Below are 13,853 nucleotides of genomic sequence, written 5' to 3' on the forward strand. Positions count from 1 at the left end.
GAGATACAGCTCGGTGCGATGTCTTCACGAACGATCGAACACTTGTCGAGTAACATACGTCGATCGGCGACGAATGTTATTTTGTTCCTTTTTTATTTTTTTATTCATTTAAAAAGACAATATAGCTTTCGTTGGACCGAGAGTCACTGCATTGAATGTTTTTGTCACTGATTGTACGGATACACCTTTACTGATTAAAATGGTCATGCATTTTAACAATTCCTTAGAACCACCTTACAATAAACACGTGTTTCATTGTATGGCGTGATGTCCCAATTGGTATAAATTGGATTTATACGTAGAACGCGAGGTCTGTCGCTCTGTGGCATCGATAAAACAACTGAGTTCTGAACTTGACGACGCATCTTGGTGGCCTTGAGAACAAGTCCAGGGATAAAGAAAGTAAGGAACAGGCTTATATTTTGAACGAATCAGTGTAGGTAACGGTTTCTCAGGCATTGGTATTTTTGTTTTAACAGTTGTTAAATGTCCGATGCAGCCGATGTTACACAATTTATCGCAAATGTAAGTAGTACTTTTATTATGTTCCGAGTAAATTGAACTTGTTTTTTCTTTTCTTTTAAAATACTTTATTAGCGATGCGTATTATTCACTGTGTACATTAAGTGTTTGCGTGTGTTAGTAGTCAAATAAGGTAAATTGGGAAATGGACGGTTTTAGCAACAGAATTTAATTATTTTCACTAACATTATCTTTTGATATCGCATTTCCTTGTATAATTATATGCTAATGTTTAAGTACGGCTGTATTTTAAATGTTAGTATTTTTTATTAACTATCTTATAAATGATGGAAAAGTTCAGCATTTTTTTGGTAAGGTGGAGGAGGGAGCGGGTTAGAAGAAACAGTGTCAGACTCTTACTGACCAAACCAGAACCGCCGTGCTACGTCATCGTGTATGGCAATGCATTGCAATCCTTCATACGGAAGTACAGTACCATGTAAGAAAATACTTATTATATCAAAAATTATTTTAAATGTTGTGACATTTTAAGTTTGATATTATTTTGCAGAATAGAGGTGAGATCAAAATTGTTTAAATGAAATTTATTGTTCGATAATAAATGTTAGGACATAAATTAGATTTGAATTTTTATTTGAGTCTTTGTATCATTTATATTTACAGAATGAATAAAAATAAAAAGAACGCGACAGTTACAAGAAAAACAAGTTATTAAAATAATAATATATTTTTTAACACTTACTTTTTTTTACTTAAATTGGTTTGTTTTCAGTAAGATTACTTTTACAGCGCAGTTTATACATAAATTGAAAAGAAAAAATGAAATATTCCAATGTTTAATTTTTAAATCTTCTACTTTTTAATTCATAGCATATTTCATTTTAATAATTATTTTATAGAAAAAATGTGCTTACATTTATTAACTTCACAATAGTAAAAAAATGCAGTGCAATGACCAGTCTGACGGCCAATGCATGCGGTCATGCGGTGAACGTAACATAACATGTTTTCATATTTTTTTTTACAAAAAATCGAAAAATGTAAATTGTATGGAAATATGGACATTAGCGCCTTGACTGCATCTTTCTCGATACTTTATTTGCCATACAGTTCGTCGAGGAATAAGCAAACAATCATGTCTAAACAAGGACAAATAAAGCGTTAAATATGACTTTTAAGTCTTTCTTCTTTTATAATAAAACGTCAAGCTTTATGAAATATGCATATATTTATTGCCTCTATGTACCTTAGTAACAAATCTACGTCATAAAAATACACAATATCGAAAAAATAAAGAGCAAAAGTGAGCCTTACTGCCTACATCACAATGGTGATATCAAAATCAATTTAATCACTATCAACAAAAAGTTCGAATCAAGTCAATCAATCCGATTAAGAACGCACTAATATTTACGAGTAAAATAAAAACAACTCATTCTGACAGTATGCAGTGGGTTCAAAAATTTGTTTTTGTTACCGACGTAAGTTGCTAACTGTATTACTCATTTTGTGACGTAATTGAGTTTCTGTTTATCTTTCACACCATAAATCATATCGGTCGTTGGTCCCAGAATTTTATAGGGTTCGAATATACTTCGGGTAATATAATATTAGCAATGATAAGGTAGTAAACAATAGGCAGACAAGAGTGTGATTAATTCGTCTGTCCGGATAACAAATTGCATTTGCATTGCGGTATTGAAAACCTTTGTCTCCAACGCAAAAGGTTATATCTTGAACTATACTCTACTTGGTAAAAGAAATTGATAAGAAATACTGCTGGACACTAACTATTCATTAGAAAAGCCAAAAATTTTCTTGTACGAGACGTTTTTTTTCATTAGATGCGATAGTTTTCATAAGTATGATGTGTCTAACCGAAAACATTATCATTTCAATTACTCTCTGATGAATATCTTTCGGATTTTCTTTTGCATTGTAAGGGCTAAGTGAGTCTTAGCCTGTAAATTCTTAAAGTTTTCTCTTAATGTAGATGTGGGATAATTATAAGAAGCCGTTTTATACAGAAACCCACGATTACGAAACATACGATCTTAGATTTGGGATATTTGATACGTTTCATTTCTTAAGGCATCCAACACACTTTTTATTTGAATGGATAAGTCTTGGCAGTTTAGACTTCTTTGGACAAAATATTTTGTCTCTGCACATCATTTGTTGCGCTGCTAAAACATCGATCTCGTCTCTTAAGCTTTTTATTATCAGTTGTAATGGGATCAATTCTTGTTCGTACAAATCTAATACGCTTTCATTCCCAATTTTATTGAAATCGTCGAAGTCCTTCAGATCAGCACCTGAAGCAAACGTTTGTAAGTAAACATTTAAAATTAACTATGAAAATGACAGACCTATTATTCTTATTTGTATCTTACCACTAGTTTGCGCCGACACTCTTGATTTCCTTTTTCCGCTGTCTATAACCGACTCGCTAATGGAAACACGCTGGTTGGTATAAGGTTTCTTAATTTGAATCGACAAATCATGGTCGGAATCTACAGGGATCCTTATTTCGTTTGAAGTTAGGCGGATTTGAGATTTGATTAACGTTATCGTATCGTTTGGGACTCGCACCGGATCGTGTGATGCATCAAATGTCTTCACAACTCTTTCATTTTTATCATTAATATAGCTATGGAAACCCAGTTCAACTGATATTGTGTCTTTTTTCAATACACTTTTGAGAGTGCTGGTGGATGACAATACTGATGGATGCTTAACGTATTTTTTATTATCCAGCTTGTTTTTTATGTCATCATCAGTGGGTTTAATAAGTATAGTTTTTATTATACCTGTGTTTGATTGATCTACCGAGGACTTTGTTTCTGCAGTTTGGTCCAAAGAAATAAAGCCATCCGAATCATAAACTACTGATGGAATTTTGTCTATATCTTGACTGTGACGTGATTGGATTACGGCTACATATTCAGCGGCCGGTTCGACCTCATTAGCATTGTAAACATCTTTAATAGCAGGTTCATCAGTCAAATCAATTGAACTATAAATCTGATGTAGCTCCCCATAATCGTCGACATTATCATCGATTAGTACTGGAACTGCTATGATGTCGTTACTAATTTTGTGAATGAATGTTGGACTGTTTTTGAAAGAGAAGGTGTCCTCAATATCATCTGTAGGAGGTGTTAAACCATTCTCATTATTATTATCTGGTAGTTGTGGTTCACCATCTTCTTCCTTTGATTCTTCAGTACCGACAAATTCTACACTATCAGTTTCATTTCCATTTTGATTTAATTCATCTAAATTTTCGGCAGATATTTCTTGCGATTCACTTAATCGATGACCCCTATTTTTGGTCATATCAGGGTCGCTAGCTTTATCTAAGTCATTTTTATCTTCTTTTATTTCAGGTTGTTCTGCGGCTTCTTCTCTTTTAGGTTTTTTATCGTCTAAAGATGTATTGTCTGCGTTTAGAGAATTTTTACTAGGCTGCTGCTTATTTTTCGGTGGTAGTATGAATTTATCGTTATGATCATCTGAAGTTATACTAGGTGACTCTGTATTGCTTTGAGAAACCGACGATGTGCTTAAAGATTGATCTGAGTGCTCAAGTATAACTTCATTTACTAGAGAAGTACCTCGTTTATCCTTGCTTAATTTGTCAGGTACATTAAATGGTACAGGTACAGGTATAGGTACAGGTTCTTGTGTAACCTTTGATTCTTTACCTTTTTCAGGTGTTTCAGAGGAATTAGTTCTGCTCCCTTCATAAACATTATCTGGTTGTGAGCTTTGACCACTCCTATTTCCGACGCTAATTTTGGAGTCATCGTAAACATCTGGTATTTGCTTTAGTGATCCAAAACTAGAATTATCGATATCTTGAAGTGATGATTCTAACTCAGAAGAATTAGTTGCAGTTATTACATTGTCATCATCTTCTTCATCTGGTATTGGTTTACTTTCCGTAGCGGTATCTTCGAGACTTAAATTATTAGAATCCAGTTCTTCTAGGGGAGCATCAGGCTTTAAGCTATCATTACCAAAGTTAATTGGGATTGGAATAGGGATCGGAATTGGGATTGGTATCGAACTTCCTTGCTTTGTTTCTATGTCGATTTCTTTAGACGGTTTTCTGTAGTCTTTCTGATTCAAAATATTATCATTATCTTTTTCTCTGTTAACCCCTTTTGGAGGAATAAAGTACGGTTCAGAATGCTCATTAAAAGATTTCCTTTGTTTTTCATCACTAGGGCCTCTACTTCTAGGGGTTTTATCATCACTGATTCTTAAATCACTTGATATTTTGGGTGGATAAGTGATTATTGAGTTTGAATGTGTACTCAATGAATTCGTCACAGATTCTAACTCCAAAACACTTACATTTGATTGGTTTTCTCCTATGGTTTCGGAATCCCTTGTGTTAGTAGATTTGTCACTGGATCTTCTTTTTTTCTTAAAAAGCCCTCCATCGAATATCGAGCTACGTCTTCCGTTACTTTTATTTTCATTTTTGTCATCTTCAATCTTATTTTCTTCTTCCGAGATGTTGGGTCTCACCAATATGTTTTCGTTTCCCGTGGGTAAAGTAGGTTTGTAAGAATATTTATCTTCACTAAAAGGTGGATCTAAACATCCTCCTGCAAAAAGTAAGAATTTAAAAATAATATGATCTAATATATAAAAATGATGATAAAATTGCTGTTGGTAAATCCCACTAAAACTTGAGAACGGCTGAACCGAGTTTTTGAACTATTCGTGAAAGTCCAGGGAAGGGAAAGAAAAGTTGCAAAAATGTACTTTGGCTGCATTGCATTGTTATCATCGTCTGTTGGGCGGTACGTAGTTCGCTGGGACAGCTAGTATGCGTTAAAACTTTCAAGTATCTTTACAATACTTATTTTCTATACGACCGACTTAAACCCGGTATATTTTAATAAATAAGGAATAAAAACCAACTAACAGTTGCAAAAAATAACTTTAGTTTAATTACATAAAAAAAGCTGGTTAATGATTGTTTAAGCATGATTTACTCATGGATAATTATCGGTATCTTTTGATAAGTTTGGACCGAACCAGTCTCATCATGAGGTGATGCGGTGGGCTGCTAAGACGATATGTTTTGAATTCGACTCGAGCCCAGATAGTTATATTGATACAAACCTGGTTTACATTTTCCAAACGGCCATTTTTGAACTCCGGAATAGGTAGCGACACTATAATCATCGTAATTGTTTCTTGCAAGTGTGAAATTCTGCCTTAAAATTCCATCTGACTTAGCTGATTCACTTGGCTCGCTTATATTGGCGCTATATGACGCACCAGGCATATAAGCTTGTTTATCGTTGTCCAATCTATTTAAACATATACCTGTAACATAAATAATGTATCATGTTTGATACATGTTATAGGGCTAGTGATATAATGCCAAATAGAACTGTACAGGATTTTTCACATCGATTAATTCTCTATAGTTGTTATTAGTTTAGGATGTAAATATGAGAAGATCTTATTATGTTAATATATTATTACCCGGCCGCAGTATATCAAATATATGCTTTTTCGATTTTTTCGACGGCTTCCTTTCGAACTCTGCTTCCATGAATACATCAAACGTCATAATAGTCTGATCGCTACTGACTAGTCGGATCTTTTGAAGTGTCCTGTTGCGTTCATCAGTAACGGATGATGTTTCGGTGTCGGTATACGTTTCATGTTTTTTCCTGACTTTTATCTTTACGTTTAGTGGCGTAACCTTAGATAAGCTTGAGTCATGGGTCGGCTCTTTAGGAACAGCTTCTACTTCAAAAGCTAAATTTTGAACAATTTGGTCCACTACTGCTTGTTGATTCTTCATGATTATGCTAGAATATTGTTTGTTTTAAAGTGTAATTTAGATTTTAAAACAAAAAGAAGATAATTATTAACTTCTTAATAATAATAATAAAACGAGTTACGCAGGCATATATTGTTTATTAGAAAAATTTACCCATCAAACACAATTGAAAAAACAAGACGATTTGATTTTGAAATTTCTTCAGATTTGACTACATCTGTAACAGCACTACTTTGTATGGACAACGATTTGTACAATAAACTGGGTTTCGAAGGTTTTTTACTGCTAAAGTTGATGCCAAGCATTGAACATTTACTAAGTATTTCGTTAAACATAACTTTCAAAGGTAAAACTTCCTTTTCCATATACTCCACATGTTCGGCTACTCTTATTTCTGGTGGGACTCTAGATTGGCTCCTTAATCGTCTTTGTGAACTTTGGCCGGAGATGTCAATAATCGTGGAAAGTTCTTTGGACACTTGAATATCGTTAGACAAATTGCTTGCTGTGCTTAAACACCCAATAGGAACTAAGTCTTTCTGTGAATCATATATTTTGCATGTGACAGCTTTACACGACACATGCTTGACCACCGCAGGGGATTGTTGAGTACTAACTGAACATATTGGAGATAGACTAAGTTTGCGTCGCGATTCAGGGCTGTATTTACTGGAATTCTTTGGTGGATCCACTTGAAAAACAGTGTTTCCACATATCACGGTATTTTCATTCACTAGATAAATGCTCTCTGTGCTTGTAATTTTGTCTAATGATGCCTTATCCAAAATGACGCTTTCAATATTCGATCCCAGGGTTGTATTTACTGAAAAAAAAATGTGAGTATGGTTACTAAGTTATGTAATTAGAATAAATTGTGAATATACCACACTAATACCTGTACCGTCCTCATTTGATTTGGTTCCTTTATTATCGCTATCAAGGACTCGTATTGATGTGTTAGTCGTTTTGTGTGAGACGGGAATCTTGTGGTTTGCATCAGGAGGCACATGATCGATAGCGTTCCTGATGATCTCCTCTCTTGAATTATTGACTGGTTTACTAAATATGAAAGTGTCGCTTATTATCTTCGAGACGTCACCAGACCCTATGTTGATGGTTTCTTTTGAGGAACTCAACAGCAAGTCGACGCACGAGTGGTATGTCTTCACCGCATCCTTACTAACATTCGTTATAGCTTGACGTTTCTTCACTATTACTCTGTATGTCATTGGGATCGTATATTCAATGAAACTGGTTTCTTGTTTCCACGTCAATTTGTCTAGGTTTTGGATGCATGATACTTCGGGCACTATTTCCAAGCAACATTTGGAATTGTCTTTAATATTTTTTTGTAAAAGTGGCGCAAACTTAATTCTTAGGCATGCCGTTTCCATTTGTAAGAAAAAATGAAAAAAAAGTCTGAAAGAAAAATAAAAATAAAGGCAAAAAACAAAAAAAAAAGACTTAAAATGTTTAGCTTAATTGCAATGTGGCATAAAGTTCTTTTTAACCAAATCATTAAAACTTATTGACGTTAAAAATTATAACTACAACAACGTACCTACACTATCTAATAAGTAGTTTTATATTTTCGTTCTTAATGAACACGTTTACTTTATCTCAATCCATCCGTATGAATATACAAAAATAACTTTAAATAGTCCAAAGATAAAAGTTCATCAAAAGTGAAATGCCAACATTGACACTTTGCCTATACTTCAAAATCTTATTTAAAAGAGTATTTGTTTATACGCCTATAAATATTTGTTTGGAGTTTAATTAAATCACGTTTTTAGATCAAACATTCAATAAATATAAGAATATCACTTGGATCTACTATTGTAATGACAGCATTCATTGTTTTACTTACGGTACAAAACACAATATACTTTTAAGTAATTAGCTACAGTAATTATTGGTCAGACACATAATTTAGATCTTCAAATTGTATTGTTAAAACTGAAATTTAAAAGTCATATTTTTTAGGATGTAAAATTACAACTGTCAAAAATTTGTTGTTTTTGTAATTTTTTTGTTTTCGCTGTCATGTTGAAATTGCAATGTCTGTTGTAAGAAGCAGGTTTTTAAACAATTCATAATGTAATGAGTTTCTTAAAGGAGGGTGCTAAGTTTTGATCTTACTCTCTGATAGCTAGGAGTAATAAGTTTGTATGTGTTGATGAAGACGGATAGATGAAGACTGGGTGCCAAGTTTAAAACTTTACTTCGTCTGAGTCAGGTCTGTATAAAAATCGCAGTTTTTGTTATACCGTTACTTCAGGATATAAGTTAATAAACTCGGCTTTTTCAAATCTTTTTTATGTACGCCGGTGTAGGTAAGCCAAGAATATTTGTTTTCTTAACACTCAAAATTAGTTTAACCGTGCAGTTATTCAAACACAATTCAATGTATTACGTTAGGTCTATTTTATTTTCTGTGGTATTATAGAGTTAATATGGTATCAGAGGGTCAAACACCACGTCTTTAAGTCAATGATAGTTCATTGTTTGTGGAAGCGAGATAGCGCAATACACCGGGTAGAGAGGCATCCCTCTTCCACGCCCGTAACAAAAATTCCTTTAAGTCGTAGCGGTCTTGAGAAGGAGTCTAAAGGACTAGAGCCAGCCAGAGTCGCGCAGAGTATGCGCGAGCGATCCCGTGACTCTGACTAAAGCAGTATAAGTGCCCGGGGTGTTTTTAGTCGGTGGAAGTCTGACATATCCCCCGTGGGTTGAAGTCACTAGAGTTTCAACAAAAAAAAAATTGTAGCTGTAGGTCCCTCGGATAATTTAAACTAATCAAAAACCTGTCCTTCTAGTAAAGTGGAGCTATAATCTAATTGTTTGTTACCATAAATCCAATTTCATGGAAAGAGGACCTACTTGCCCAAGTATTTAATGTTGATCAAACAAGTCGTAAAGATATCAGATCTAGTTTACTGTCGTAATCTTAGCTCATTATATGGCGCCTATGGGACAAAATTTATAGCTGATTAAAAGACACGTAATAAGTCTCATGTTTTATCTCAGAATATGGAATATCTAAGAATTAAGGTTTTTAATGGGATATTGCGAAGAGAAAGACAAGCTGTTAGATCTATGGCTTCGATGGTTAGTTCTAGTCCGACGTATCTCTAATTTGTTCTTAAGTGCATGGTTATAGTCTTGAGTACTAGCCAAAATAAAGATGACTGTTTTTGCTGTTTAATTTTCTGCACTAGCTGATGCTCTACTTGCCACTATGTCGGTTATAGCTGCAAAAGCAACGTGCCATAGTATGCAAGGTGTCAGCTACCTCCATAACAATTTTCATCTAAATCGGTAGAGCTGGTTGAACGCAAAGAGGTAACAAAAATACGTTCAAAGGTTTTGATACCTCTGACGTCTCACCAACTTAAGTCTGTTATGAAAAGGATAAATAAATCAGAACAATCCATGAGTTATTCTCTTTTTAATTTCCAAAACTCTTGCTACTTTGCAATACTTACATCACCATCAATTCATCATTAAATATATATTTTTACAAATTTCAATTTACGATATGCGACGATAAGTTATTGCTCCTAATATTTATATCTAAATTCCTGAATTATAACTAACGCACTCAAATAATTCAGAAAGTAATCTGTACAAATTAAGCAATAATGTAAAATGTTATAAAATGCTGCCCGCTGTGAGGCAGGGCACAAATCATCATCACAGCTTTTTTTTGAAAATGTACAAACACAGACTTTAATCAAGCGTCCAAATATTTACTTAGAGTTTTATCACAACACTTTTATTATACCTCTTTTTTTTGGCTTTTTTATATTAAATCACCTGTTTTAAGTTGTAACAAAAAGTTAGTTCGCGGATATTTGAATCGTGTAAAAATCGTGTAAAGTCCCAGATACAAGAGAAAGTTGAAGCACTCTGGAAGGCTGTGCTGGTAATAAAAGGCAAAAGACATAGAGGCCTCGCTGTGATGGCACGTCCTCAACTTTCTTTTCCGATTTGCTGATCTATCTCTCAATGATTTTATGCTAAGGACTGCCAGTCTAAGCAAAGTTTTGTGATAAAACCCTAAAGTTACTATCGTTTGTACAATAATTCCTTTTGCTTACTTAGTCAATAAGTGTACCAATTCATCGGCAATTTTTTACATAAGTATAAAATTTAATCCGTAATTAGGAATAGCTTAATCTAACACAGTCCAGGACCGGGTTTTTAAGTACAATTAATAAATAACTTATAATAAATACTTACAGTTAAAGTTTATTATTTTTTAAGTTAAGAATTAATTATTATAAATACTTATTTTTAGTTTTAAGCAACTGGCCTTATTTTGTTTGAAATAATAATTGACTTTTGATGAAAGAAAAATAAGATCGCTTATACATATGACAGTATAGTAGGTACACACACATAGTTATACGAAAGTTACATGAGACTTCATATATTCAATAGTTGTATAGGAAATCCGATAATTTCTTACAATTTCCTAAGGGAAAACAGGTCATCAGATTACCTCTAGATAAACTTATTTCATATTCTTTTATCGTATTACACATTGAGCAAATTACTCATTATGTTTTAAAATAGGAATGTTCGGAATACTATTAACTTTATGTACAGAGTAAAAATGTAGATTCGAAAGTACCTTCTGTTTGTATAGCTATAGGAGTCCAATCTGTAGCTTTTATGAAAATATTTGAGCATGTGTGACTAAGCAAGTGTTAAGCTTATGTAGAGATTCGAAAAAGGAAACTTTTTTATCCTAATATTTGGACAGGCTGAGCAATTGATTCATTTTTTTGTAGGAAATGTGTATGAAAAATGAAATGATTAATTAATATGGGAAGCAGGAAACTAAAAGAAAATATATTACATTTATACTAAGCGTCTACTATACAAATGTACGTAGGTATATTACATGCTAAAGACTAGATTTTTGAGATCACTCTGAAAGCCAATTTCTTTGTTAATCTATTTACTATAATACTATTACTTACACCATATTAATTATTGACTATTGACTGGAATTGTTTGCTTATAAATAAAACAGTTGTTAGCAAATGCGGAATACACTAACAATCATTGACTTGATTTTAAAGCAGAGATTTTGTAAATGGACCGAATGTTTCTAGGAATTTGGTAGTTTGGTAACTTAACTATTTACATCAGAATCTTTGGCAAGATACGAGTAGCGGCGAACCATTTTCTTAAGCAGGTAGGTTTACTACAAGTTCATTATTTTAACATTTACGATTATAAACTAAAACTCATATAAAACTATCAATATTGCATTATCGTCCCACCTATTCGACACTTGAGCGTCATTTTTTTACATACAACCCTATCCCTATTCAAATTTGTAACTTCCATCGTGCTCTGACTTACCCCGTTTTTGGGGTAAATTCAATCTGTGTTTGTTCCACACTCAATCTTCATGGTAACGTTGTTGTATTATTGAATTGCAGATGCGTTTTGATACGTTTTACGGAACGTAAATATAAAATACCAGAACATTGTTGTTTTTTTTTTCGAAGGTCAAACTGTATTTCTTTTTGGCTCGACATCTCGACGAAGACAAGCATGTTTCTTTTTAATTAGGCATAACAATTTTGTAGTATGTATGCATATCATAATATAATTGTTTATCAATATTATCCAGCTTTAAGTAAATAAGATGAAACAAATCGACTCTGAACTTTACACATGGTAGGTGCTGTCGGTGGTGTTCACCCGGTTCACTGGCCTTTATTTTGTCACCAATATTAGCTGTTGTGATTATCAACTTTTTATGTGATTTATTTACCATTTATATGCCTTATACTGTAAAACTGAATGTGGAACAAACACTTAACCTTACAACTAAACACCCATATGTTCATTCGATGCAACAAATCAAATACAACCGCAGCATTGTTACGAAACAGACGAACTATGAGGTATTTACATGGCAATGCTTTCAACCTGAATAAACCTTATGTACAGGGATTTAGGAATATTGACAGTGCTTTCTTATTTTAAAAAGTGATGTTTTAACAAGCGATAACGCTGAACAAATCGCCCAAATGGATCAGCGATGAAGGAAGCCAATAAGCTCCTTTTAAAGTAGTTTTATTGCAATTGTGGAGGCCAGACTAGAAAACTGCAACAATCAGCCGCGAGTTATCATACAATTTACGACTTTTATATCGTTAACGCTTGTATAAAACTCACTTATCTACGGGGAAGCTAATTTGAGTATTTATGCAACTTACATTGCTAATTTCGTATACGAGAAATACATTTTTATTTGATACCTCATTGATATAGAGCTGAATTGGTCGTTCTTATTTGTATTATTCGATATTTTAAAAAGATTTCGAATTCTAAATTCAGCGCTGGCAGTTTTATTTCAAGGCCTTTAATATTTTTTAAATAGAAATATTCAAACGGACGTCTTAAAGAAATTCTTTTGTTTTCTTTTTTTAAACGTATGTATATTTTTGAGCTGTTAAACCACCATTACATGACTTTACATTATGAGGAGATAGATGGCGTTGAATGTGCGCTCTTGAAACAACGGTGGCTTTGTAAGTTAAAATCCCTACAATTTAAAACAAATAACTTTACTGCAATGCTACAATGAAGTAATTGAGGAGAAACATCGAGCTAACATTTGACATTACCATCACACCGTTGCCGACTAGCCAATGACCAACCCAAACCGTTTAGGATACTACAATCATGACTAACTTCCTATAAAATACTATTTGGCTTAAAAATAATACGGCTACATACATTATGGTAAATATTATACATTTTTTAGTCTTATCTCGCACTGCGATTTTTATAAGGCTTAGGTTTCATGATGAAAAATCTTTTTCGTTTCTTCGGTAATTTAAAGGAATACTGATTGAAATTAAGCACAGCGCTCTGGGAGCGTTATTGGAGATGCTATGAAAACTATTTGCAACTTAGTAGGTAGTTTTTCGGTAAATGTTTTGTTTATTTTATCCTGAAAATTGTTGTTCTTTCTTATTATTAATTTCTCTGAACCAAGTAAAATTGAAGAATGAAAAGATGGAATATCTTCACATAAAAAATATTTGTTTTATATCCATCTGTTTTAAAAGTTATGAAACACATACAACTATAGTATTTGAACACTTCAAACAAAATTAGGTTGAATTGAAAACGAGATTTATCCTTGAAAGAATAACATCATAAATAATAAACTTGTTGTTATAACAGTTTTTATCTGTGTAAGGTTAGTATAAATAAATTTGTATAACTTACAAAGATGTATCATTAAAATAAATGGTAATAAAATGCTATGAATGTGTTCTTTTAAATATAGGTTATGATTCTCAAATAAATATGTATATTTCAAAAGTTGGCGAAAATATTTCAGAACTTACAAGTATAAAAGGAACGATTAAACAGAATTTTGTTTCAAGTGTTCTTGTTTATAAATATACTTAAAACAATAAATATACATACGTTACGATAAACTACTTTAAATAATGGTCACACTAACGAATATCGAAGGACATTGTTAGGTAAGCGACGAATACACTAATTAGGT

At 33.0% G+C, this 13,853-nt stretch overlaps 1 protein-coding gene and 1 long non-coding RNA gene across 2 annotated transcripts; one reads left to right on the forward strand and one right to left on the reverse strand.

Moving 5' to 3' along the window:
- Positions 1 to 21: 21 nt before the first annotated feature.
- Positions 22 to 1,102, forward strand: LOC113497307. Its single transcript, XR_003400887.1, has 3 exons — positions 22 to 402; positions 480 to 525; positions 839 to 1,102. It is a non-coding gene; the product is annotated as an uncharacterized LOC113497307 (long non-coding RNA).
- A 592-nt stretch (positions 1,103 to 1,694) lies between these two features.
- Positions 1,695 to 8,328, reverse strand: LOC113497600. Its single transcript, XM_026877192.1, has 5 exons — positions 8,169 to 8,328; positions 5,995 to 6,326; positions 5,626 to 5,832; positions 2,877 to 5,102; positions 1,695 to 2,798 (listed from the first exon to the last, which is right to left on the reverse strand). Exons 2-5 carry the CDS (start codon positions 6,317 to 6,319, stop codon positions 2,563 to 2,565), a joined length of 2,994 nt encoding a protein of 997 aa, XP_026732993.1. The 5' UTR covers positions 6,320 to 6,326; positions 8,169 to 8,328; the 3' UTR covers positions 1,695 to 2,562.
- Positions 8,329 to 13,853: the final 5,525 nt, after the last annotated feature.

The sequence above is a fragment of the Trichoplusia ni genome, chromosome 9 (genome assembly GCF_003590095.1).
Source record: "Trichoplusia ni isolate ovarian cell line Hi5 chromosome 9, tn1, whole genome shotgun sequence".
Lineage (NCBI taxonomy): Eukaryota > Metazoa > Arthropoda > Insecta > Lepidoptera > Noctuidae > Trichoplusia > Trichoplusia ni.

What these genes read in the sequence shown, in the direction of transcription:
- LOC113497600 (XM_026877192.1), bottom strand. Translation starts at nt 6,319, where the DNA reads ATGAAGAATCAACAAGCAGTAGTGGACCAAATTGTTCAAAATTTAGCT. An exon ending in GTTTGGAAAATGTAAACCAG is followed by an intron (nt 5,103 to 5,625) that starts GTTTGTATCAAT and finishes TACTTTTTGCAG; the next exon opens with GAGGATGTTTAGATCCACCT. An exon ending in AGTGTCGGCGCAAACTAGTG is followed by an intron (nt 2,799 to 2,876) that starts GTAAGATACAAA and finishes CGTTTGCTTCAG; the next exon opens with GTGCTGATCTGAAGGACTTC.